Here is a 24507-nt window from a genome sequence, read left to right on the forward strand (position 1 = left end):
TGACCTGAAACAATACTCCAACTGTACAGTGAAACTATGCACTCCCTCGCCCAGCGGATCCGCACATCCCCAACAGGCATTGATTGTGCCCAATATGGGCAAGGATAAAACAAAAAAAACAGCTTACCCAGAGCAAGATTGACCAGTATACAACGCCGGTCACACAAACCCAGGATGAACTAAATCCACCAAATACCATGGCTGAGACAGAGAACACGTTATCCTTAAAAGACGTTATGGCTGCCATTGCGGACTCACGCGCTTCCATGGAACAAAAGATGGACGGCTTTAACATGGATGTCTCTCTCCTCCGTCATGACCTACAGAAGCTAACGTCCCGCACTGGGGAGGCGGAGCAGCGCATATCTGGGGCGGGTGATGGTCTACGAGATCTACAACAACTGGCCGGTGTCACATCACGACTGAAAACGATGGAGGAGAAAGTGGATGAGGGAAGATCGAGGACTGCAAGAAAACGCAGAAGGACCAAACATGGAATTATTCCTGGAGCAATGGCACGCTGACATATTTGAGCCAAACTTTCTACATTTTTCACAATCGAAATGCCAACTGGACGACCGGTGCCCCACCGCGCAAAGCTCCTGAATTACAGGGATGACAATGCGCTACTACTGAGTGCACGTGCCAAAGGCACACCAATATATAATGGATCCAAAATCGCTAGACTATACCAGAGAAGTCCAGAAAGCCAGGCAATCATTCGACCAGCTCAAGAGAGAGTTGCAAACCTTAAAAAGTGAAATATGGCCTACTATTACCAGCTGAACTTAAAATATACCACAAGGGCCCGACTGTCCACTTAACAGACCCCAAAGAAGCATGGAGGTGGGCAGAGCAACACATTGATGGGGATTGGAGAACATTGCGAAACAACAGAAGCAGAAACCCTCGAGCCCTACCGGAACGAGAGCCACCGCCACTTGAGCCGCCGGTACAAGATCATGACCTGCCGCCCTGAGAGGGTGCAGAGTGACAGCCAGGGGTGGATGGATAGTGCACAATTATGCCCCCTCGACCCGGAAGGAAGTCCACACATGGGACAGACACAACACACAACCATGTTAACCATGGATAGATAACATTTGAGCAGCCGTCGTAGACAGCAATACCCCCCCACCACCCCTCTGGAGTGAACGCCACTGTAGTACTAAAGTCTGGGCGTACTCCGGGGCTTGTTTGGGACAAGTTTTATTGAGAGTGGTTTTCTCCTTTTCAGCTGTCACTTGTTCTTCGGGCGACAGATGCTTCAGGTTGGGTGGAGTATGGGGAGGCAGAGGGGAATTTATTTGTTTTTGTTATGTATGGATCCAAACACCATTTCACATGTATCCCTCTAAAAGTGCAACGCATCACAGAATGGCCATATCGCTATCCACACAGGAAATACAGCGCTGTGTTTACTAGCACCCACACCAGTCACGATGGCCTCACCTAGAAACGATGCCAGAACCCTACGATTTCTGACATGGAATGTCAATGGGCTAGATAGTGGAATTAAAAGATAACTAGTCATAGAGTTCCTGACTAGACATTCAGCAGATGTGGTACTACTTACTGAGACCCACCTGGTAGGCACGACCTGTAACCTATTTAAGTGCACCAGTTATCGCACTGCGATACACGCCGACTTCACCATGGGCTCACAGGGGGTGCTTATTTTAATACACAAAAGGCTTCCGTTCACTCTTTCCAACAGGACACAGGGGGTAGATTTGCATACATTACAGGAACGTTATGGAAACAAACCATTGCTATGCTAGCAATCTACTCACCACCCTCACTGATGGCTGCGCTGATAAATGACATTACACCTGTACTCACCAAAGACAAGTCAGACACTTTGATCCTGGGGAGCGACTTCAACGAAGTCATGGATGTGGAGATGGACTGCACGCACTTAAGAGGGAGAAACCCTAGAATTCACACCAAACCCGCCAACTTCACTGCCGCGTTTGGACAGAGATGTGTGGTGAGATCTACATCCCAGTGCACGAGAATACTCATAGCACTCAGGAGTCCATGCCTCACTCTCGAGATTGGACTACTTCTTTCTCCCAGCAACAGACATACATAAATCAACTATAGCGACTCTGCTTCCACGGGGCATCTCAGACCACTCCCCCCTACTGATGGAACTGACAACAGCGAGACCACTTCACCCCCTTCCCCATTGTGGTGTCTCAACAGCTACTAAACTTAGGCTATCCAGACCTTATAGAACATGTCCAAACAGCTAAAAAAATGTATTTCGAACTGAATACTGGGTCAGTAGATAATCCTGGGGTGCTATGGGAGACATACAAGCCAGTACTCCGGGGAGAGTTTCTCTCCTGGACTACAGCGCACAAGAAAGCACAGGTGGAAATGAAAGTAAGACAGGTGGAAGGGACCCATCTTGCACATGACCTACCCGACACACACCGAGCATTAATATTAGCTCAAAAGAGCTTGCAGAATATAGCCCTACACGGTGCCAAACAGGCACACAGAGCGATGCGTGCCAGAATATACAAAACAGGTGATAAAGCAGGCAAATTGCTGGTGTGGCTAGAAAGTAGAGACGAGGGACATAGCCAGGTCAGAGTGATCAGACCGGATAATGCAGATCCGCTGCTAAATGATCGGGAAATAGCAGAAGCCGAGGGCGTTGCAACCTATCATGTTGAACTGTATAAAACCCCTAGCAATCCCATTGACATCCCAATGCTAGATGAGATCAACCTCCCCTCCCTAAGTGCTGACCAAGAAACCCTTCTGAAAAAAGATATCACGGAAGAGGAACTGGCATTGGCCATGTCACAACTCCAATCGAGGAAAACCCCAGGACCAAATGGGTACCCGACTGAAATTTGGAAGAGGATAGGGGCGACTGAGGTAGCCCCACACTTGCTACGTATGTATCTGCACTCAATGGAATGGGGCCACCAGCCTGCAGACCTAAGAAAAGCCACCATAAAAGTAATACCCAAAGCAGATAAACCCCCAGATTAATGTAGTCCATACAGACCAGTCATCCTCAAACCGCGAAACCAAACTATTGGTGAAAATACTAGTCAACTGATTACAGGGAGTCATAACGTCACTGATACACCCGGACCAGTGCGGTTTCATGCCGCGAAGGTCCACGCGTATGAATATACACAGACTGCACTTAGCGCTTGAAAGAACACCTGCTCTCCAGGATCCCCTAGCGCTACTGGCAATCGACTTTGAAAAAGCTTTCGACTCGGTGTACTGGGAGGCATTGTGGGAAATAATGCCCCAAATGGGTTTTGGTGAACAATATATGAGCTGGGTACGACTGGAGACTAAGGTGAATGGATGGCCATAAAGACCCTTCAAACTGGGGAAGGGAACGAGGCAGGGTTGTCTCTTATCTGCAATGCTCTTTGCATTGGCAATAAAGCCCCTAGCCGGACTATTCGGAGACACACAGACATGGATCGGTTTCTGGTGGATAGACTATTGTGAAGACAAAGTCTCCCTATATGCAGCTGACCTGCTAATATACCTAAAAGACCCAGCCAACTCTTACCCCATAGTAACACGCCTTTTAGAGCAATATGGAGCTTTCAGCAGCTTGAGGGTAAATTGGTCCAAATCTATACTATTCCAGATTAAAGGCACAAGGGATGTCGTCCTGGATGACTGCCTTTACCTCGTTGAAACAGGCAACTTTAGATATCTAGGCATACAGATCACAAAAGACGAATGAATATGTGCTCAGAAACCTTCACCCAATTGTGGAGAGATTTACGGAGGATGTACACCATTGGGACTCTTTACCATTGACCCTACTAGGAAGAGCAGCGTTGTTCAAAATGTTGGCCCTGCCCCGGTTTATATACATTCTACAGAACGCTCCACTTCACATTCCAACGCATGAGTTCCATAGAATTGATAGCATACTCAGAAAGCTACTGTGGGGAGGTGGACACCCATGGATAGCGCTCTGTACACTTCAATGGTCCGTCTGGGAGAGAGGTATTGGGCTACCTCAACAGACCTATTACTGGGTAAGTCAAATGGCTGTAGTGAATGACATGCTACATGGTGATACAGCACTACCGCACATTAGAGCAGAGGTCGTTCAGGGACCGAGACTGCACCCGTTGGGATGACTCTACCAGACAATAAGCGCTGCACCCCCCCACTAAAGGTCAACTCATGTGACAATAATCTGGGCAGAGACCCACAAATATATTGGTTGGGGCAAAGAAATTACCCCAGTACAACCCTTATGGGAAAACGGGAATCTCCATGAGGTAGACAAACTCCCGAGATTGCCTCGCTGGGTGTCAGTGGGGATAACAAAAGTTGATGATGTAATTGTAGAAGGTAAACTTGGACCCTTTGATAACCCAATTACTCGGTTCAATCTCCCTGACGCTGAACGGTACCGCCACACACAATTACAACACGCATTACAAATTCATCGTCCGGCCGTGTCCGACATGTCTGAATGTACTCCCATCGAGAAAAACATAGTTCTAGACCATATAGACACCAAAATCACATCTGTTATGTACAGTGCTATAACCTCCTTTGCTACACCTGAGTTATTAAGCTTGAAATCTAAATGGGAAAGGGATGTGGGCGCCATCCTACCAGAAGACTGGATCACGATCCTCAAGTACCCCGTGAAACGGCCATATCATCTAGACTCCGGCTCATTCAGTTAAAGATATTACACAGAATATACTACCCAAGAGTAGCCCTCTACCGCTGGGGCAGAACTGCAGACCTAAAATGCCTGCGCTGTCAACGCGAGGAGTGCACCTTCTTTCACATACTGTGGGATTGTGGCCAAATTCAACAGTACTGGCAGCAATGCTGCGATAAACTTTCGAGAGTCTTGGGACGTGTTGTTCCCAGAGACCCAAAACTAAAGTTACTGGGAGTGGAGGATGAAGGGAAATGACGCAATACGAAAAATGATTTTTCTCACCCACGACAGCACTGGCTAAAAAGGAATACTGCGAAACTGTGGGGATCTAATATAGCTCTACAATATGAGCAATGGGTTAAAGACATGAATATATGCATAGCAATGGAGCAGAGGGTATATAAAGCCAGAGGATGTCCGGGGAAAGCCTGAAACATCTGGCAAAAATGGGAAGATGCTCAATGAACTATTAAATATCGATTAATGCATAACCCGTATAAATGATGCGACACTGATGAAAACAATATATTGTGATCATTGTGAGTGGTATTCTTGGATCCAAAAGACGTTTGAAAGTTGTTATTGATCGACTCCATAAGAGTCCAATATTGTATTATGTAATGTCTAACATAAAAACCAATAAAGTGTGTTACAAAAAAAAAAGAATTACCATTTAGCCAAAGTTATGGCATTGAGTGCATGAAAGAAGCAAAGATTACAGGTTTTGAGCCCATGCTTGTCTGCAGATGTGGATGGCATTGGCTGTTTGCAGGTCCCCTTATCTCGCACTGGAAAATCTACTATTGAGGGGACTACTGATATGGAACAGAGGATGGTTTGTCCCAAGAAGGACACTATTGAAGGCTGTGTTCAAGGGTCTGATATCATTAGGCCATCTCTGACGTCTGATGAGCAATCTAGTAACCCACCTATATTAGGAAATATGATTGGGGAATCTCCTGCGCAAGCCTCTCCTGAATTGTCAGAAGGAAGAGATAAACATAACGGGCAATTCGACCCGAGCAGACAGAATGGCTGACAATTACGGACAGGCTAACTGGAGAGCTTAATCTATGTAATAATTGTAGAGACTTCTGCTACTGGATAGATCTTGCCAACAGGATCAGACTATAGATAAGAAAGACCAGATATAGTAAACTGTTATTGGCTCCTTGGGGAAAAATCATGCTTCAGCGGATGGAAGAGTATAAATACAATGGATTTCTCCTGTCAGACAAATGTAGAGTGGGAGGATATTAAACAACCATGGGTAAAAAAACGTGTGAAACAGTGGAAATTACTAGATAATCCGCAGGTTCCGGTTTCTGATATGCCGCTCCCTGATGGAAAGCAAGTGCAGCCCCCTTTGTTAATGTTGCGGAACGAAAGAGAGGTTGCCCAAGTCCCTTCAACACCAATCCAACATAATACTACTAACTCAAAATACTGTCTCCCTAGAAATCTGCTCATTGGTAAAAACCTTTATGCCTCCAATGGCTGATGATCTCCTGAAGAGGACAGTTATGGGTAATCAATAATGTGGAGCCTTCTGTGGGCCTTGAACCTAGGGATGCCTTGAGGAACACAGTACTGGCATGGCTGTGGCAAAAGACTGGGCCAGGTATCCGAAAATGATCCAAATTATTAAGATTGACCATTGGTTTACCCAGGATGGCAGGGACTGTATTTTGGTGGGTTGTGGTACAATTAACCTGCCATCCTTCCTGTCCATCTGTAATGACGTGGCAAGAGTTGCAATGAACTTGTAGTTAATTACGGACTTTTCTTCCTATGTTACTCAGTTTAAGTTGCCTGTCTGATTTATTTCTGTTAATGTGCTCTGGGAATTTTTGTTGGTGGTCTTTGTTTTGTTTGTTACGCGCCCATATCTCTCTGGGTCAATTGGCGCGCTATATAAAATAATACATTAAATTTAATCACAAACCCGGAGTCTAAGGCACCAATGACTGTAATGCAGAGTTACATTGCACCCCATGGTGGCTGAACACTTTTCAGAAGCCAAGCCGTTTTAGGACATGTTATTCTTTATGCAATTGTCATTCATTTGACATTAATAGAACCCCCACAAAGCCCTTTTGCTTCACTGCCCTTGCTAAACTCAGGGGCCAGCCATTATGGTTACTAGTGCAGGGAGTGGGGGGTATTGACCCCTTTCATGATTCCTCTGGTGTTTCTTACAGTAGCACACTTCACACCAAACAGTAGGGTGCTGCAGTGGTACTTTGTATCCCCATTTCTTTTACTTAAGTAACATTTGTATTAGCTTTCTGATGTGCCTGTTGCAATGTTACAAATATGTTTTCATAATCTGGGAAGTACAATGGAAAAAGCGTGTCAGTTTGTACGATGACTCAATACGAATAACTTGTCACTAGTCAACTAGACACAAAATCTGTCACTTTTCTAGACATCACCATATAAAAGAAAATGGTAGATTAAATATGTCATCATACATAAAAACCCACAGCAAGAAACTCATTGCTTAGTTACCAGAGCATTCATGCTTGCAGTCTTATAGAAAATCTATCGTACAGACAATTTCTTTTTTTGTTTTTTTAAACAAGACTTTTTATTGGCATTTGTAAGTAACAAAAGCTTCACCTTTTTTATGACATACTGTTAAGGTATAATAAACAAAACTCAACCTAACCTCAACTGAGGTCAACAAGTACAGGGGTAGAACGGGGGAGGGGCCGCAGCAGTCTCGGGTCAATGTTATAGGGAACGAGTTCAATGATAGCGGTGGGTTAGACAGCTATTCTCACAGTCTGGGGGGGGAACTAGTCCATTTTTGTCAGCCAGCAGAGAGATGTGGCTGATTGGCTACTCAGCGAAATCTCTGCACATAGTCTAAAAATGGGGTCCAAATGCTATAAAACGTGTTTCTGTTGCCGAAGCGGAGGGCAGTGATTTTCTCGGCTGCGGCGATATTCCAGTAACTAAGTGCGTGCAGTGATCCGCCAGATTGCCTGCCATCAGGAATTGTCCCTCTCCAGTGTCTCCAAGCAGGACAATTACCGGGTCCCACGGGATCGTTAGGGCTGTGATAAATCAGATCTGTTGCAGGACCTCCCTCCAAAATCTTTCAGCTTTCGGGCACGACCAGAGGAGGTGGAACAACATTCTTGTGTCTGCAAGGCCTCTCAAGTAGGGTGGCGTTATGGTGGGGTTGCATTTGTGTAGAATTTCCGGTGTTATGTACCACCTATAGAAAACCTTAATGGCCCCCTCTTTATTCGCAACACATTTGGAGGTCTTGTGGGTTCTCGTCCAAATGCTATTCCAGCTGGCCATGTCTAATTCTCTACCTATTTCTCTTCCCACCGTTTCATATAGGGCTCCTTAGAATCAGGATCTGCCCTGCCCAGTAACCTATACAGGGTCAAAATCTTCCCGCTGGGCGGGATTGCAGTTAGTATGCGCTCCAGCGCTGTAAATTCTCTGTGTCCATGCTCTCTCATCGAGTCGCGTGACAGCCAATGTCGGAGTTGGGGGTAGTGGTACCTCTCGCATTCTGGAACCTGGACTTTCCTTTTGCAGTCCTCGAAGGTGAGTAGGGTGTCCCCATTGTAGAAGTCCACCACGCACAGACAATTTCTAAGACTACATAAGATTAGTACAACAACCTATGAGGTACATGCAGATACGTCATCGCAGAAATTTAAAGAGAGGAACTGCCCATAAAAACTCATTCACAGATGCAGAAAACAAGCCCTCAACAACAATCGGAAGGCCCTCTTAGCACAGTCTAAAAAAGCAAACAACTCGGAACAGTTAGTGGGTGTCAACACAAATTCCAACCTCTCATTGAAAATCGAGAGAATACCTCTTGAGTATTGGAAATTCATGGCAAAGGGTCTCTCTCAAATGCCAAAAACCCTGTTCGCATATAAGCGCAGTAACACATTGAAGGACAAACTAATTCACACTTAGCTCAAGCCAATACCAGTTCCAAAAATGAAAATTACAGAACTATGGGGTATGCCTCGCCCCAGAGGACAACACCCCTGCAGTAACGGTCACATGTACTTTAACGAAAACCACTACCCAGATCAACATTAGACTCCCAAAACCTTGTCAACAAAACGAATTTACCAATTGCAACACTAGCCGTGTGAGATATATATTATCGCATGTCATTGTGACAAATTTTATATTAGCACAACCATAAGAAACGTCAAATTAAGAATAGAACAACATCGTAGCTGCATTAGCATGCAAACACATCGGCCCCGTTGGTCTCCCATTTATTGGAGCATGCACATAAAAAGAAAGATTTTGTATGGTCAGTCCATCTAGAAACTGAGGCTGTTGACACAGAAGCATAAATGAAAATCTATGCTATCTCTGAATTGATCGGCATGCAGCTTAATAAGCTTTAAAAGATGTCTTTCTTCACCAATATCTGAAATTCCCTAATACACACGAGGCGACGGCGTGTCTTTAGGAACAGCAATTTGCCACAGACCTCTTCACATGACAGTGTGGCAGTGTGCATAATTAATTAAGAGTGAATTAAACATATCCTTTATTTCCTGGCTGCTTCAATAAAGCGCATGTTATCCGCAGACAGGTTGAGATGTTCTAAAGACCTGAACTCAGGCACCATGCCGCCAAGCTGAACGATTGTGGGGAGGGGTGCCACAGCTGTTGATCCCCATGGTGAAGAAGATCGGGAGTCACCGGCAGTCTGATCGGTGGACACACCGACAGGTTTTGAAGTTCTGAGAACCAGAGCCTGGCCGGCCACCACAGGGCTGTGAGCAGAAGAGAGCAGTTCATCGTGTTCTTCAGCTTGCAAATCGTCCAATGAATCGGAGGCAGAGACGGGAAAGCATAGGCCCTCATGTTGGGCCAAGGAATCTCGAGCGCATCCTCCAGCGAGGAGGCTCCCACACCATTTCTGGAGGCATAGAGAGGAAGTTTCTTGTTTGCCGCTGTTGTGAAGAGGTCCAGCTCCAGAGTGCCTCAACGCAGGAAAATCCATGAGGAGATATCCGCCTTCAGCTCCCACTCAGAGCTGACCATCGTCCGCCGACTGGGGGCATCTGCCGTGACATTCAGCTGGCCCGGAATGTGTACTGCTACCAGCCAGACACCATGACGAACCGCCCACTCACAAATCTGGATGGACAGGTCCACGAGAAGGGGAGACTTGGTGCCCCCTTGCTTTTTGATGTAATACATTGACACCACCTTGTCCGTGCGGATACGGACCACCTTGTTGGCAATGATCAGTCTGAACGCCTTGAGCGCTAGGAAAATCGCTAGAAGCTCCAGATGATTTATGTGAAGGAGCTTGTCCTGGGGAGACCAAAGGTCCAAGACCTGAAGAAGATCCAAAGTCGCACCCCACCCCAGAAGGGAGGAGTCCCTCGTGATCGTTACCATCGGGGCTGGGTCCTGAAAACCCTCATCCACCGACAGGTTGCTGAGAGACAACCACCACTCCAGGTCCGTTCTCATGGAAGCCGGAATCAATATCAACTTGGAGTCCGGATCCACAGCCTGACGCCAAGAACTCCGAAGAGCCATTTGAGTCTGCCTCATCTTGAGACGAGCGAGAGGTAGAGCCGAAACACACGAGGCCATGAGGCCCAGAAGCCTCTGGAACCACCAGGCCGCCATGCTCTCCGACTGGGCAAACATCTGACACGTGGTCAACAGATCCGCCATTCTGTCCCCAGTCAGGTAAACTCTGCAGTCGATCATGTTCCAGCGAAAACCCAGGAAGATCAAGTCCTGAGAGACTGTCATGGAAGATTTCCGCCAGTTCCCTGACAGCCCGAGATGGAACAGGAGCTGGAGGAGAGATTGAATGTGATTGCATGCGGCTTTCAACGGGCAAGGACTGCGTAAAAGCCAGTCACCCAAATACGGATACACATGGATACCCTGCAGACGAAGATAGGCCGCAATCACAGACATCTTCGTAAAGACACGCGGCGCTGAGCTGAGGCCAAAAGGAACCACTTGAAACTGGAAGTGCTCCTCTCACACAGAGAAACAAAGATATCTCTGGTGTGGATTCCAGATCAGAATACGCATGTACGCATCCTGAAGGTCCACCACGCTGAGCCAATCGCCTATCTGCAAAGAGGACCGTATCTTGCCAGGCGTGATCATCTTGAATTTCTCTTGGGGTAGGAAAAGATTGAACTGGGAAAGGTCTAGGATGGTACGCAGGCCAGCCTGGTTGGGTTTGGGCACCATAAACAGACGGGAGTAGAAGCCCTCCCCTCGCTCCCCTAGGGGAACGGATTCCACAGCTCTGAGGTCCAGCAGTTTCTGAACCTCGGCTTTTAGGGAGGATAACCCCGACTGCTGGAAAGGAGGGTTGAAGAGGGGGTGGGGGGGTAAGCGGAAGCCCACCCGAGCGACTGACCAGACCCACCGTTCCTCAGTGATGGTCTGCCATGCCTCCCAATGAGACGCAATGCGTCCTCCCACCGGGGTCTCGTGCGAGTGCGGAGAACCCTCATTTGGTGGGTTTTTCGGTGGTGTTACCATCTGAACCCGAAGAGGAGGCTGAGGAGCGGGAGAAAAACCAAGTCCGTTGCTGCCTTTGCGGGAATTTCCCAAAGGGGTATCCACTCTGTGGGATTTCCGGTCTAGAAACCCCCTGAAAAAAGAGGAGGGCCGGCTTTGCGAGAACAGTCTTTGGGTCCTAAAAGGGGTATTCATCAGGACAGACAAGGACTTGGCCGTCTGGGTGCTGTCCTTCGTTTTGGTGAGCTCTACATACGTCGAGGAATGAAAAAGCTCCTTACCATCAAAAGGAAGGTCCAACACCTTGTCCTGCACCTCCTTTGAGAACTTGGTGGCGTGCAACCAAGCCTGCCGAGAGGTATCAACCCCAAGCATAAGGCCCCGAGCCGAACTGTCAACATGGTGAGACGCAACCTCCAGCAGATCCTGGGCCAAGACCCTGGCATCCGATAATCCTGCCTTAAAGTCTTCCAACTTCTCGACCGGAATGAACTCGCCAGACCTTTCCACATCTTCATGTTCGCCACAGCTAACACCAGTTCTGCATTGGCCTGCCGTAGCTGCAGGGCAGAGTTAGCAAATATCTTCCTCCCAAGGGAGTCGAGTCCTCTTTCCCCAGGACCTGAGTAGCCGTCGTAGAAGAGGTTGCCACAGGCCTGGACTGTAAAGTGGCCGCAGCCACCACCGTGGAGGAGGGGGGCGGACAAGATGCTAGAGCCACCTCTTCTGAACAATGTAGCCTGTAGCGCATGTCAATTTTCTTATTGACGAAAAGTCCAGAGTGTGGTTTTTCCAGAACTCTACGGACCTCGGCCAAAACGTCCTTCTACAAGAACATGCCAATATGCTCCGTAGGAGACAAGGTGAACGCCCCCGAAAGCACACCCTCCTGCGGAGCGGGTGCATCAGACACTGGAACATCCAATAGGCACATCATGTCCAGTACCCGGTCGTGAAAAGCTCTAATAGAGCGGGGCTGGTCTTCACTGTCCTGAACGCCCTGCGCATCATCCGACAGGTCAGGGTCCTGCTGAACCATGTCAGGCAGAAGGGTCGGGGAGGCACCGTAGGCAAGGGCTGTGCCGGCAGAACCACTGGAGGCGCGGGTGGAGCCAGAGACGCAGGCGGGCATATATCCCTAAAAAGACCCTTGAAATGCTCCCTCATGGGGTCAGTACGCATGAGTACCTGAAACCTGCCGAAAAAAGTGTCCTCCGGAGAAAGCTTTGGAGCTGCCGGAGAAGGGGGATAATTCCACAGACGCAGAGGGGAGGGTTGCCAAGCTGACCTATCCCCTGAGATGTCCACATAAAACAAGGGTGCCGAACCCACAGGCAGCGAGATGTTGTGCGGAAGGGGCATCCAAGCGTTCCAGTCGTAAACTGGTGCGCAAAAGGAAACTTATGTTCACCTACAGAACCGCTTCCCAAACCTGAGGCCGATGGCATAGCTGTAGGAGAAGGGCCCAAAATGGCCGCCGTGGTCGTGGCGGGAATGGCCACCATTTTGCTGTCACCTGAGGGGAACTGTGGCAAGTATGGAAGTGAGGCAGGGGTCCCCACTGATGGATCAGAGGTCTTCATTTTAGCCTTTATGCAAGGAACCTCGGCTGAGCCGGTACTATGCGGCCTGGAATGTTTCGCGACATACCAATAGCCAAACTAGCCTTCACAGGAAGGACCTCGGCACTTCCGGTAAAGGAGGAACTTCGGTTCGAACACTCACTCCTTGCCCCCTCAACAGTGCTGGCATCGCCACAAGAGCGGGAACGGTGAGAATTAGCTTTCACCGAGAAGGCCTTGTCAGGCCTCTCAGAAATGTTGGTTTCCTTAGCCTCTGTACGAGGGACCTCGGACCCAAGTCCGGTAGCAGCCTTTCCACAGCAGGCCTCGAACATACGTTCGGTATCACCAAGCCCAGCCGCGGCCTCGGGGCGCACCCCAGTACTTTTGAGGTAAGCCGATAAAGAGGCCTCAGAGCGAGCTCCGGTACCCCACGACTCAGTAGATCTAGGTCTACAAGCAGCCCCCACAGGAGGGGCCTCGGAGTGTACTCCGGTATCCACTTACGGAGACCCTTGGAGAAAACTCTGGTACACTTTTTAGGCCCAGAAGGCATCTCGGGGCAAGCCCCGGTGACAGAGCAGTCGACGCTCCTCCCGGACCGGGAAGACCCTGGGAAGGTGTCTCCCAGCCAGGGTGCTCGGAAAAGTAAAGTACTTACCAGGCATTTCTTCTTTTGTCAATGAAGGATTGAAAATGCGAAGGAGGAGTGTGCTGGAACACCTCCTCCCACCGCTCTAACTGACGTTCAAGTGCCTGGACCGAAAGGGAATCACAATAGAAACAGGAGTCCCAACGGTGATCCGACCCAAACACTCTAAAAAAAGAGGATGGGGATCCACCCTCGCGATGCGTCGCTGACACGAGGAACAATCTGGAAAGTCTAGTTTAAACAACATAGACAGACTAGTACGTGATCGCTAGCGAGAGCCAGAGAGGAGGAGAGGAGGAAAAAAGGAAGAAATTCTTCCGCAGATGCAAGTGCGTCCAGTTCCGAACGAGCAGAGAAAAGGACTGATGGGCGATGCGCGGGGCGGAGCCGTGATGGGCGGGGTTACGGCCGTGGCTGTACCCCACGTAGAGAGAGAGGAAGGACTAACTTTGTAAAAGCATCAAAAACTTTTGCAAAGTTTTTGATGCTTTTACAAAGTGCTCCGGTCCCGTCCCACAGGACGGAGGAATGTCCCATAAGTATGGAGGAAACGGGACGGGACGTAGGAGTATACATCGTTACTATATGTCATTAGTCCTTTTTCAGGCCCCAGTCCCCAATGACCCACAAAACATATTGCTGTGTATCCAACAATATCACTGAATTGAGAACTAAATTGACAATGACCTGACTTTGGAGGTGAGTGAAAGATTAGCGTATACGCTATGACTTCATAATAATAAAATAAAAATCTGATCTGAGAAACAAACATCAACACCACAGGAAGTGGTTGCCATCACACACCATCTACTTTTGATAAGAGTCCCTGAGAAAGATCCAACATAATCATCTCAGGATTGAAACATGTCGGGCAAGCATGGTTCTATCCAAAATCAAAGAATAGGGACATATCAAACTGTCCTCCACCATATTTAGCTAATTTGTGTTATTGGCTGTTACTTGTGTGATGTTTTAAAATGTACTTTCATGTATTTGAATGCACGGACTGAAATATTGTTTTGTTATAACTAATCTCTTTTTCATTTGTTGTATATTTTGATCATTGTCCAATACTAAACTTTTGCATATCACGTGTTTCCTTGAAGTGAATACAAGAATTGTGTAACTATGGGTGACAGTGTGTTAGCAATTATGTATTTTAGTTGAGTGCAAAGTATAAATATGTAATAATGAAGTTGTGTTTAATTTCTTTTATTTGAAACAATGTTATGACTGGATTGCATTTTAACTTCTGTTTTTAGGTTTCTAGTCAATTCATGTAAATTAAAATATTGAAAAGTTTATTGAACTGCATCAAATTAAATGCAAATAAGAATTTTTTAACAACTCAAATCTGCCTGCGTTAAATCATTAAAAATATAGTAGCATTAATGTGCCTATTATTTTCTCTCCACAAAATTACTGACAAGACATTTTTGTACAAAAACAGTTTTCAGCCCACTGGTGCCATGTGAGTATAAATTGGGCTACCTTCTCTATAGTTTATTGGAACTTGCTTTGCAAGCCATCCCTATTTTGTAATATAAACATTTTGTCTTTTTCTAAGAAAGAAATGTGAAAACACAACGATCCTTATGAAAAATAAAAATATCTGTTATAAGACTTGCTTATATGTGATTATCAGATTATAAAATGCAAGGATTTGTGACCCTTTCCTGCTACGAAGATATTGTAAATGTAATCTGGTAACGTAAGAGAAGTGTGCAGCAGCTGAAGCAATGACCTGGCTAGATGTAATCACAATATGAAAAGACACTTGTATGGTTAAGAACTCTTTTGTTTAGACCAACAACCTGTTGTGAAATTGTTTCCTTAACAGTTTCAAATAACTGAAAATAGACCATGGTCTCACCTCATGTCCTGATCTCCTAGGACATAATGCATCGATTTCATCAAAGAATATAACACAGGGAGAGGAATTGCTGGCTCGCTGGAAGACCTGCCTCACCGCCCGCTCGCTCTCCCCGACGTACTGAAAAACACAAAATAGAAACAGAAAGAGGTGGAGAGCTTCCTACTGGAGAAGTACACAGATCATCAGGAGCACCTCTAGAGTCTTAGTTGGCTGCTTTTCTCACCTACACTTGTTTTCAATTTATAAAATACATTTCCCAAATATCTTATGCTGTACTTTGCACAGTTACACACTTCTAACATAAGTACAAGTTAATTGTATGCATCATTCCTGAAATTCCTCAGTGGTCTGAAGGCCAACCACCTGCTGAACCCCCCCACAAACCATGCAAGACTTCAGGGCACAGATGATTCACTAGAATCATTCCACACCTCTGGACTAACCCTCCCCACAATTCTAAGACTCACTACTAGCCTGATGTGCTGCAGGGTAAAACTCAATACCCATTGTTTCTAACAAATCCCAAGGGAGGATACAATTTAGCAGTCTGTCAGAAGGAACTAAGTTAAGCAGTGAGAACTCTAGAAATAAACAACTGAGCTCAGCTCATTCCATGGTTTTATATATTTGGTACACCAGTACCACGTATTTCTTTATCCCCGGACCCTCAATCAAACTTCCTGCACTATCCCGCTTGGCAGTTCTTTTGCTCTGCATTATAACTGCATTATACACACAGACCAGAGAGAGAGAACAGAGAATGGACCATTTGAGAATAAGAATTGAAGGACTAGATGTCCACACTTAATCCAAATGTTAAAACTTTGTATTTCTTATAATGTATTCATTTGGTTGAAAATGTCAACCTTTCAATCACAATTCTTAAAATATAAAATTTCCCAATAGTACAATATAAACATATATCAACATAAAATACATTTCAGAAAAAAAATTACATCACAAACGGTACATCAATAGTTAATTCAAAAACCTCAACACATCGCTAAAAATTATATCAAATTCAGCCAATCAATACACTATCCGAAGCCCCATCCATATTTAATCTACACGGACACTCAGTAAGATTTTTAAGAGCAGCAGAAAATGCAGCACTGCTAAATTTAACTAAACACATTGCCCATTAAAAATCCTAGTCCACATTTCATCCGTAGTTAACAGTTTAAAATTCACAAAAAAATTCTGAAAATATAACCTCCTCTGTATTAAAAGCTTTGGACAATTTACTAAAATATGTTTTAGTGTCTCTTCTTCCTTTACATTTTGGCAGAATCTATAGGATTTCTTTTTGGTCGACTATTGTAAATGAGTACCTTCTACTTCCATAGTCAACCACAGATTGATCCGAAACCTTAAAAATAAATTACAGTACTTTTGATCAGGAAAGTTTCGGAGATATATAGGTGTTTGAGGCAAAGATTTCATTAAAAAATCTCCCCTTTTAAACAACTTGTATTGGTTACACTCTTCCCAAGTATTCCTCCAATCATAGGACCATAATTTCATTTTTGCTCAGTCAGGATTAACCAACAGCAAGTCTACATCAATGTCTGCCAAATACATTAGACTCAAACAATATGCCACCCAAGAGTCTAGGGACTTATGAGGATGCTCTTCTAAAAGGTTTGTACAATTGGCAGCAAATTAGATGTTGCATGCTCATTTAACAAGCATTTCCTGTAAAATGCTAATGAGCGCCAGGTAACAATGATCCTCAAAAACAATAGGCCTAGCTCAAAACTAATAATTTGGATAGGTAAACTTTTAGGGAATAAGTACCTTCTTCCAATATATTCCCTCCGATTTCTCCCAGTCAGGACTATGGTCGCATAACTTTATCTCTGACCCATAAATTACAATGGGGACAGCTTTTTGTTTGGAAAATGTAATAATCAGTAAGCATGAGAATGTTCCATATTTCCTATGGATCATTGTTGCCTATGACACCATTATCTCCATGTTATGCCTAATATCCACTTTGTAAGGAGCTTCTTGCATATTAGCATTTATAGTCAGTCCCAAGTATCTGCATTCGTTAACGATCTCAAGTGGTTTTTGCCTATCGTCCATCTAAAAGAATTGCTCTTAAGGACCCTCTTTCGTGACATTATTAAGATATTGGATTTATCCACATTGATGGTTAATTAATTTGCTAAGGAATATTGCTCTAGTGCCAGTAGTTTTCCTCTGCAACCCTATTGGAGTTTTATCCAGCAGTACTAAATCATCAGCATATAATAGCCAATAAAAAGAGTATGTGCCAATCTTAAGGGGGTGGGGATGGACGAGTTTGTCTCATCTCGATAGGTAGGAATTGGTTTGCCTAAAAGTCCTTCCTGATTTAATTTCACTTGAATGAAAGTCTCTGTGTACAGTTGGATATTAAAAGATACCAGGGCAGCCTGCCTTTTGCAACTTTTCCCATAATAGCTCCCTTGGGACTGAATCAAATAGTTGTTTAAAATCTATGAATGCCAAGTATACAGGTTGGCCTGATTGAGACAGGTTTTTAAACAGATAAAATCCACAAATTCACTGACGTTGCCAAGCCTAATACAAAACCTGATTGACATATCAAATTGTAAATTCATCCTTACTCAATTTAAGAAATCTTTCAGCAAGAGTCGTGCAAACAGTTTTCCCGGACCGTCTCAGAGCGCTATTGGGCGATAGTTCAAATGCATTTCTCATCAACCTTTTTAAAGATAGGAATAATTACTGAAAGTTTCCCAGACTGGGACATTTTTCCTATCTGTATTATCAGGAGTATTGTTGCTCAAAGATCAGGATGGATTTTCAACATCAAATTAGTTAAGCCATCAGGACCCAGTGTTCTAGATTAACTCAACATTTTTTAATCTCATCTAGTATGTCCTCCTGGTCAAATATTAATTCCTTTAGCTCTTCCCGCTCAAACTCTATCCTCAGATTTATTTTACCCTTGCCAGTGAATAGGTTGGTAAAATGTGCCTTTGCTTACCTCTTCCTAAATAGGGTTGATCATCATGGGCACTGCCAAATCATTGCATCCCCTTTTCAGTAAAGTCCATATTTCAGCACTTGATTTAGAAATCAATGCTTGAAGCATTTCTCCATCTTGCTGAAGCATTTTCACTTTATATATTCTGAACCAAATCTTATACTTTTGCTCGATTTTCTTTAGCAACTGGCCTTTAAATTTGCAGTCCCCTTGTAACAATGTTCCATTCCTCTGTTTGTTTAAAAATAGGCTGAAGACCTCCCTGATGTTTGCCCATAAATAAAAGTAATACAGATACATAAACATCCTAGTCTGTAGCATTATCCCTTTGATACGTTTTTCCTAAACATCTATTTAATTTTTCTGCTTCAATCCACTTATCCACTTTAGCCTATTTCAACCTCCTTCAGTCTCTACTCTATTATAGTAATAGTCACCCCGAAGGGTAATGATTGTAGCCACGATACAGACAGAATATCGTGATCACTACTCTGACTAGGCAAAACATGGCATTCAGAGATGTCATTGAAGGAACATTGTGAGATAAAAACAGTCAATTATGGGGGCGTGGCTTGGAGCGCTAGCGATGCAGTCGCTCCTCTGATGCCGTCCACGGGAGACCCGCCGCCGCCACAAATATGACGCGGATCCCGGCAAGTAACTCGATCGCCGAGGCGACCCAAGGCGATCGGAACCACTGAAGCACATCTGGGCCGTGGATGAACTCCTAACGCGTGTGCATCGTGCCCAAATCCACCCTCCGAGCCCACCACCCAGCGCCCTCCGTAACATCCAAGATGGCGGACGTTCGGGAGGCCGGAGTGAGGAGGCGAGCGACGATCGAGTGAGGGGGTGCGCACTGACACGCGCCGCCGCCCCAGCAGCAGTGGACCCAGCGGTGGACCCAGCGACAGGAGACAACCCAGGAACAGCTCTGGCGGACGTTCGGGAGGCCGGAGTGAGGAGGCGAGCGACGATCGAGTGAGGGAGTGCGCACTGACACGTGCCACCGCCCGAGCAGCAGTGGACCCAGCGACAGGAGACAACCCAGGAACAGCTCCGGCTCCGACCTCCGCCTGAGCGGTGTGGGGACTGCAGCGGCGGCCGCAAAGGAGCTCCTGCCGAGGATCCTCCCGATTTTCGGGACACCGGCGGGGACAGACAGCCCCGTGGTAGACTGCCTCCCGCCTCCCCCCTCTCGACTCCCGCATTAATCCGGGCCCCCTAGCTGAAGACGCCGGGGTCCGGTCCATATCGGGGCCCAGGTGTGAAAGCCCACAATACGGGAGATCAGCGGCAACACCCCGCGCCCTTGCCGGAGGGCACCCTAACGGCAGCAGGAGAGACCAGCATTTCCCCCCCGATGAGGGGCGAGGAACCAGAAAGCACCACGAGTCACCAGGAGGGCCAAGAGTAGCCCGTACCAACAGACCCTAACTCTCGGAGCCTCGGGAGGCTGAGTCGGCCCCCGCAAAACACCCGGGGGGCCCCACGACAAACCCGGCCCGCCGCATAAGCGTCACCAAAGAAGGCCTGAGGTTCGGCCACACTGCCAAACACCCTACTCAAGCACCTAAGAACGGGCCCCCTCCCCAGTGGCCGCTTAACGCAATCCTGCGCACCGTCCCCATCTCTGGGGTCAACCAACGGCTGCAGAGGAGGCGCCCCCACGACAGCAGAACCTACGCAAAAGAAGGACAACAGAGGCACGGACACAACCTAGCCTCTCCAGCTAAAAATCCCATAACCACTAACACGTGTCCTCCACACTCTTCCTGGGGCGCCCCGGCCCACTCCATTATTTAGCAAACCCACGCATCACTCGTCGTAACGACCCCCCCACTCACCTATCATGTCCAGGCAATCGAAAGCTAACAAAACAACGGACATCCCCACAATGTTTGCTGGCGCGGACAAAAACAAAAAACTAGACTCTACCAAATTGACCCCGCAAAAACAGCTGGAAGAAAAGGATGCTCTAGCCACCAGAGGGGACCTAGTAGCCTTTATGGCGGACATTAAAGCTGAATTCCGCTCCTGCTTAGCCGACCTCACCTCTAAAATAGAACAAACGGATCAAAGAATAACAGAGGCGGAACAGAGGCTGGGGGAGGTTGAAGATCGATCACAAGTTCATACTACCACCCTTAAGGAGATCCAACAAACTATCCATACAATGCAGGACAAATATGAGCTGCTGGAGTTTAAGCAGGAGGACCTGGAAAACAGGGCACGCCGCAATAATCTCCGGATTCGGGGGGTCCCATCCTCGGTCCCCGACAACAAGCTAACGGAATACATAGGCGACTTCTTCCAGGCCCTATTACCGGATCTAGACAAATCCCAGCTCCTGCTGGACCGGACCCACCGGCTGCGCCCGCGCCGGGGCATGGACTCAGACCCTCCCCCAGATGTGATCACCAGGGTCCATTTCTTCACAACCAAAGAGGCCATAGCAGCAATCAGCCGTACGGGAGACAGTCTCTCATTCCAAGGTTCCCCCCTCCAGATTTATCAGGATCTCTCGCTACTTACCTTACAGAAACGAAGGGCGCTCCGCCCCCTGGCGCTTTTTCTTCAAAAACAACAGGTTCGGTATAGATGGCTGTTCCCCACGGCACTGCAATTCTCATACAGAGGCACTCTCCGACGGATCAGCCACTTGGAGGACGCAAATTCAATCATGCAGCCAACTTCACCCAGTGAGACCTCCTCGCCAAACCTAGACAAAGCTGGAGACTCTGAACCTCCTCCCTCCCCAAGGCCCAGGCGATCATCCTGGTCAAAGATCCAGCGAAACCACAAGAAATGATAACTAAGGATGACGCACACCACAGAAACAGGACGTCCCCACGGACTCTGGTCCCGACAACATCCACCCCGGACACCTACGACCTTGCCAAAATCTAGATCCGCCTCCTTCTCGTTGAAGGAACGAGCCTATCGAGCAGCGGCGGCGGACCATTCCCGTGGTTCGTACCCATTCCAGGGAGACTTTCCAACAGCGGTTCCCTGGATACCCGTAGTTCTCAAGACGAGATGGGACAGTTGGCCCCGTTGGCCAGGGAGAGGCCCATACCCGAAAGGTCGGGCCCCCCACAAGTTAAAGTTGCGGCCCCCCGTTGGGGTACCGCTTTAAAACCTCAAGTGCAGAACGATACCATAGTAGCTCCCGACAGACATGGCAGCTGAAGCAATAACTCACGACCCCCCCCCAACCCAAACATCGGAACAAGTGACCCAAACGGACCACCAGACCCTGCGGATCCTCTCCCTAAATGTGAATGGGCTAAACTCCCCCAACAAACGGAGGGCAATTTTACTAAAACTCCAAGATGAAGATGCCATGATAGCCATGCTACAAGAGACCCACTTGTTGCCGGCGGACGTAACTCGGCTCCGCTCCCGGCTGTTCCCACTTCAATTCTTCGCCTCTGGAGGAAGCAAAAAGGGAGGCACTGCGATCCTCTTTCGAAAAGACTTACACCCGCAAATCCTAGAAACAAAAACGTGCCCGGAGGGCCAGTACATAGCGGTCAAATGCCTTCTTAGGGGAGACCTATACACCCTGGTCTCAGTCTACGCCCCCAACACGGGACAATCCCTCTTCTATGACTCGCTGGGCACAGCTCTTGCTGGCTTTGTGGAAGGCCAAATAATCGTAGGGGGGGGACTTCAACGGGGTTCCCGATCCCACCAAAGATAGATCGCACCCCCCAACTCCAGGTGACTTTGCTCAGGCTCTCAGCCTCCTTCGGCTCTTCAGGTCCCTGGACATAATAGATTCATAGCGAGTGTTCCACCCCAACGAAATAGACTACTCTTTCTATTCATTTGTCCATCGCACCTTTTCAAGGATCGACTTGTTCCTGCTCTCCCCGCAAACTTTCCCCTCTGTCAAGGAGGTCTCCATTGGCACCAGAGCCATATCCGACCACGCTCCAATGCTACTGGAACTCCGGGCACAGAACCCCAATCTTCTTGGCCCACGTAAATGGGCACTGTACGACCCGATCCTCAATGACATGGCCACCAGAGACAAGATCGCAATAGGCATAAGAAATTTCTTTGAAGAAAATCCCGCCTCAGACACCTCGCTAGCGAACAACTGGGACGCCATGAAGGCGGTAATAAGAGGCTCCCTAATAGCCCAAGGGGCGGCTTACCACCGAAACAGGCGCCAAGCCCGAATAACCCTAGAAAATGAACTAAAAGAGGCAGAGGCAATACAAAAAGAAAAAGGCTGGTCCCCTAAAACGCAACGGTTCATACGCACAGCAAGGAAAAGACTGGAAGCCCACTATGCGGAACAGACCGCTCAACTGCTGGCGAAAGCAAAGCAATCGTATTACGCAAAGGGCAACAAGGCCAACAGGTTCTTGGTAGCCAAGCTAGCCAAACGCCGACGTAGTAACACGATCGCCAGCCTGCGCGATCCTAACGGAGTCATGCACTACTCGGAGCCTGATAAGCAACGCCTCGCAAAAGACTACCTAGCCCAAATTATGAAGGCAACCCCACGGAGCTTACCGCAACAGATGGAATACTTACAAGAGGCAGCAGTACCTCACCTCCCCGATACAATGAAAGACGAACTGGAGGAGCCCATAACGGGGGAGGAGGTGGAACAAGCCATCAAATCACTGAAATCACGGGCCCCTGGGCCAGACGGCTTCTCAACTAGGTTTTACAAACTGTTTAGAGCCCAACTGACCCCGCACCTGGTTGCCCTATTCAACTCCTTCAGAGAAACTGGATCGGTGACCCCGTCGATGCAGGAATCGACCACTATCCTCCTGCCTAAGCCGGGAAAAGATCCGAGAAACCTGACCTCCTACAGGCCGATGCCCTCTTAAACATCGACGCAAACATATACTCAAAAATCCTGGCAACCCGCCTGAATCATATCCTACCGAAAATCATTCATCCCGATCAGGCTGGTTTCATTCTGCATCGGACAGCAGGAGACAACATACGAAGAACACTGAACCTAATAGACCTCGCCTCCCGGAACTCTCAAAAACTAGTGTTGGTGGCGCTGGACGCAGCTAAGGCATTTGACAGGGTGGATTGGACATTCATGAAGCACACCCTTAAAGCCTTCGGCTTTGGACCAAACTTCCAAACGATGGCTCTAGCCAACTACAACAACCCAAAAACCAGCCTAAGAATCAACGGCCACAATTCGGACCCAATCCCCCTGTCATGCGGAACCCGACAAGGCTGCCCGCTGTCGCCCCTGCTTTTTGCACTCACCATGGAGCCATTCGCCCAAAGAATCAGACGAAACAACCAAATTAAGGGCATACAGAGTGGCCCCACGCAACACAAAATCGCCCTATACGCGGACGACGTTCTGCTCACGATCTCAGAGGCCCACTCATCCCTAAAACACGCGACCCGTGAAATCGCCACCTATGGGGAAGTCTCTGGCTTTTCAATAAACTTCGATAAGTCATCGGCTTTGGGCATCGGCCTCAATCTAGCGGAGCAGGAGGCACTGTCCAAGATATGCCCAATAACATGGGGAAAAAAGGCCATCCCCTATCTGGGGGTCCATATCCCGGCAGACCCGAGAGACACATATAAGGTCAACTTTCCTCGACTCTTCACAGAATTGGAAGGCGACTTGAAACGATGGGAGACCCAAGAGATCTCACTGCTAGGGCGCATCACGGCATGCAAGATGAACCTCCTCCCCAGATTCCTGTACTCCTGCGCCTCCCTACCAGTAGCGATTCCCACACCAACGCTCCGAGGTCTCCAAAGGACAATGCTGAACTTTATCTGGAAAGGTAAGAGAGCGAGAATCCCTCTCAGGACGATGCTGGGGGGTTCCAAATTAGGAGGGCTCGGGGTCCCGGATTTGCAAGCCTACAGAGTAGCGGCACAACTAGCACAGGTGCAGGCATGGCAAAACGTAACAAACCGCCCTAGATGGGTTGAGCTGGAACAATCACGAACACCCCTGCCCCTACGATTCTTGCCACACATCCCACCCCCCCTCAGGTCGCATTGGGGAGACCTCCTCCTATCAACTAAACACACCCTCAGCTCCTGGGACTGGGCACTAAAACGGAAGGGAGTGCCAAGGGGGCTGAGCCCACAATCCCCAATCTTCCACAACCCAACTTTCTCACCGGGAGCGAATCCCCGCAACTTTCAGAATTGGATAAACGGGGGACTAGAGACAGTGGACCAGCTATACATAGGAGGGAGACC

General features: G+C 47.6%; 1 protein-coding gene across 4 annotated transcripts in view; it reads right to left on the minus strand.

Moving 5' to 3' along the window:
- The window catches only part of NVL (nuclear VCP like), a 1303574-nt gene that overhangs the window by 491920 nt on the left and 787147 nt on the right, over window positions 1-24507 (minus strand). For 2 of the 4 annotated variants that reach the window (XM_069608641.1, XM_069608642.1), the window contains one exon: window positions 15285-15404. The exons of the other annotated variants lie outside the window; for them this stretch is intronic. In XM_069608641.1, coding sequence (XP_069464742.1) covers window positions 15285-15404 — 120 coding nt within the window. The remainder of the gene's footprint in view (window positions 1-15284; window positions 15405-24507) is intronic. 4 annotated transcript variants of the gene reach the window in all.

Source organism: Ambystoma mexicanum, chromosome 4q (assembly GCF_040938575.1).
Source record: "Ambystoma mexicanum isolate Mex_15411 chromosome 4q, UKY_AmexF1_1, whole genome shotgun sequence".
Taxonomy (NCBI): domain Eukaryota; kingdom Metazoa; phylum Chordata; class Amphibia; order Caudata; family Ambystomatidae; genus Ambystoma; species Ambystoma mexicanum.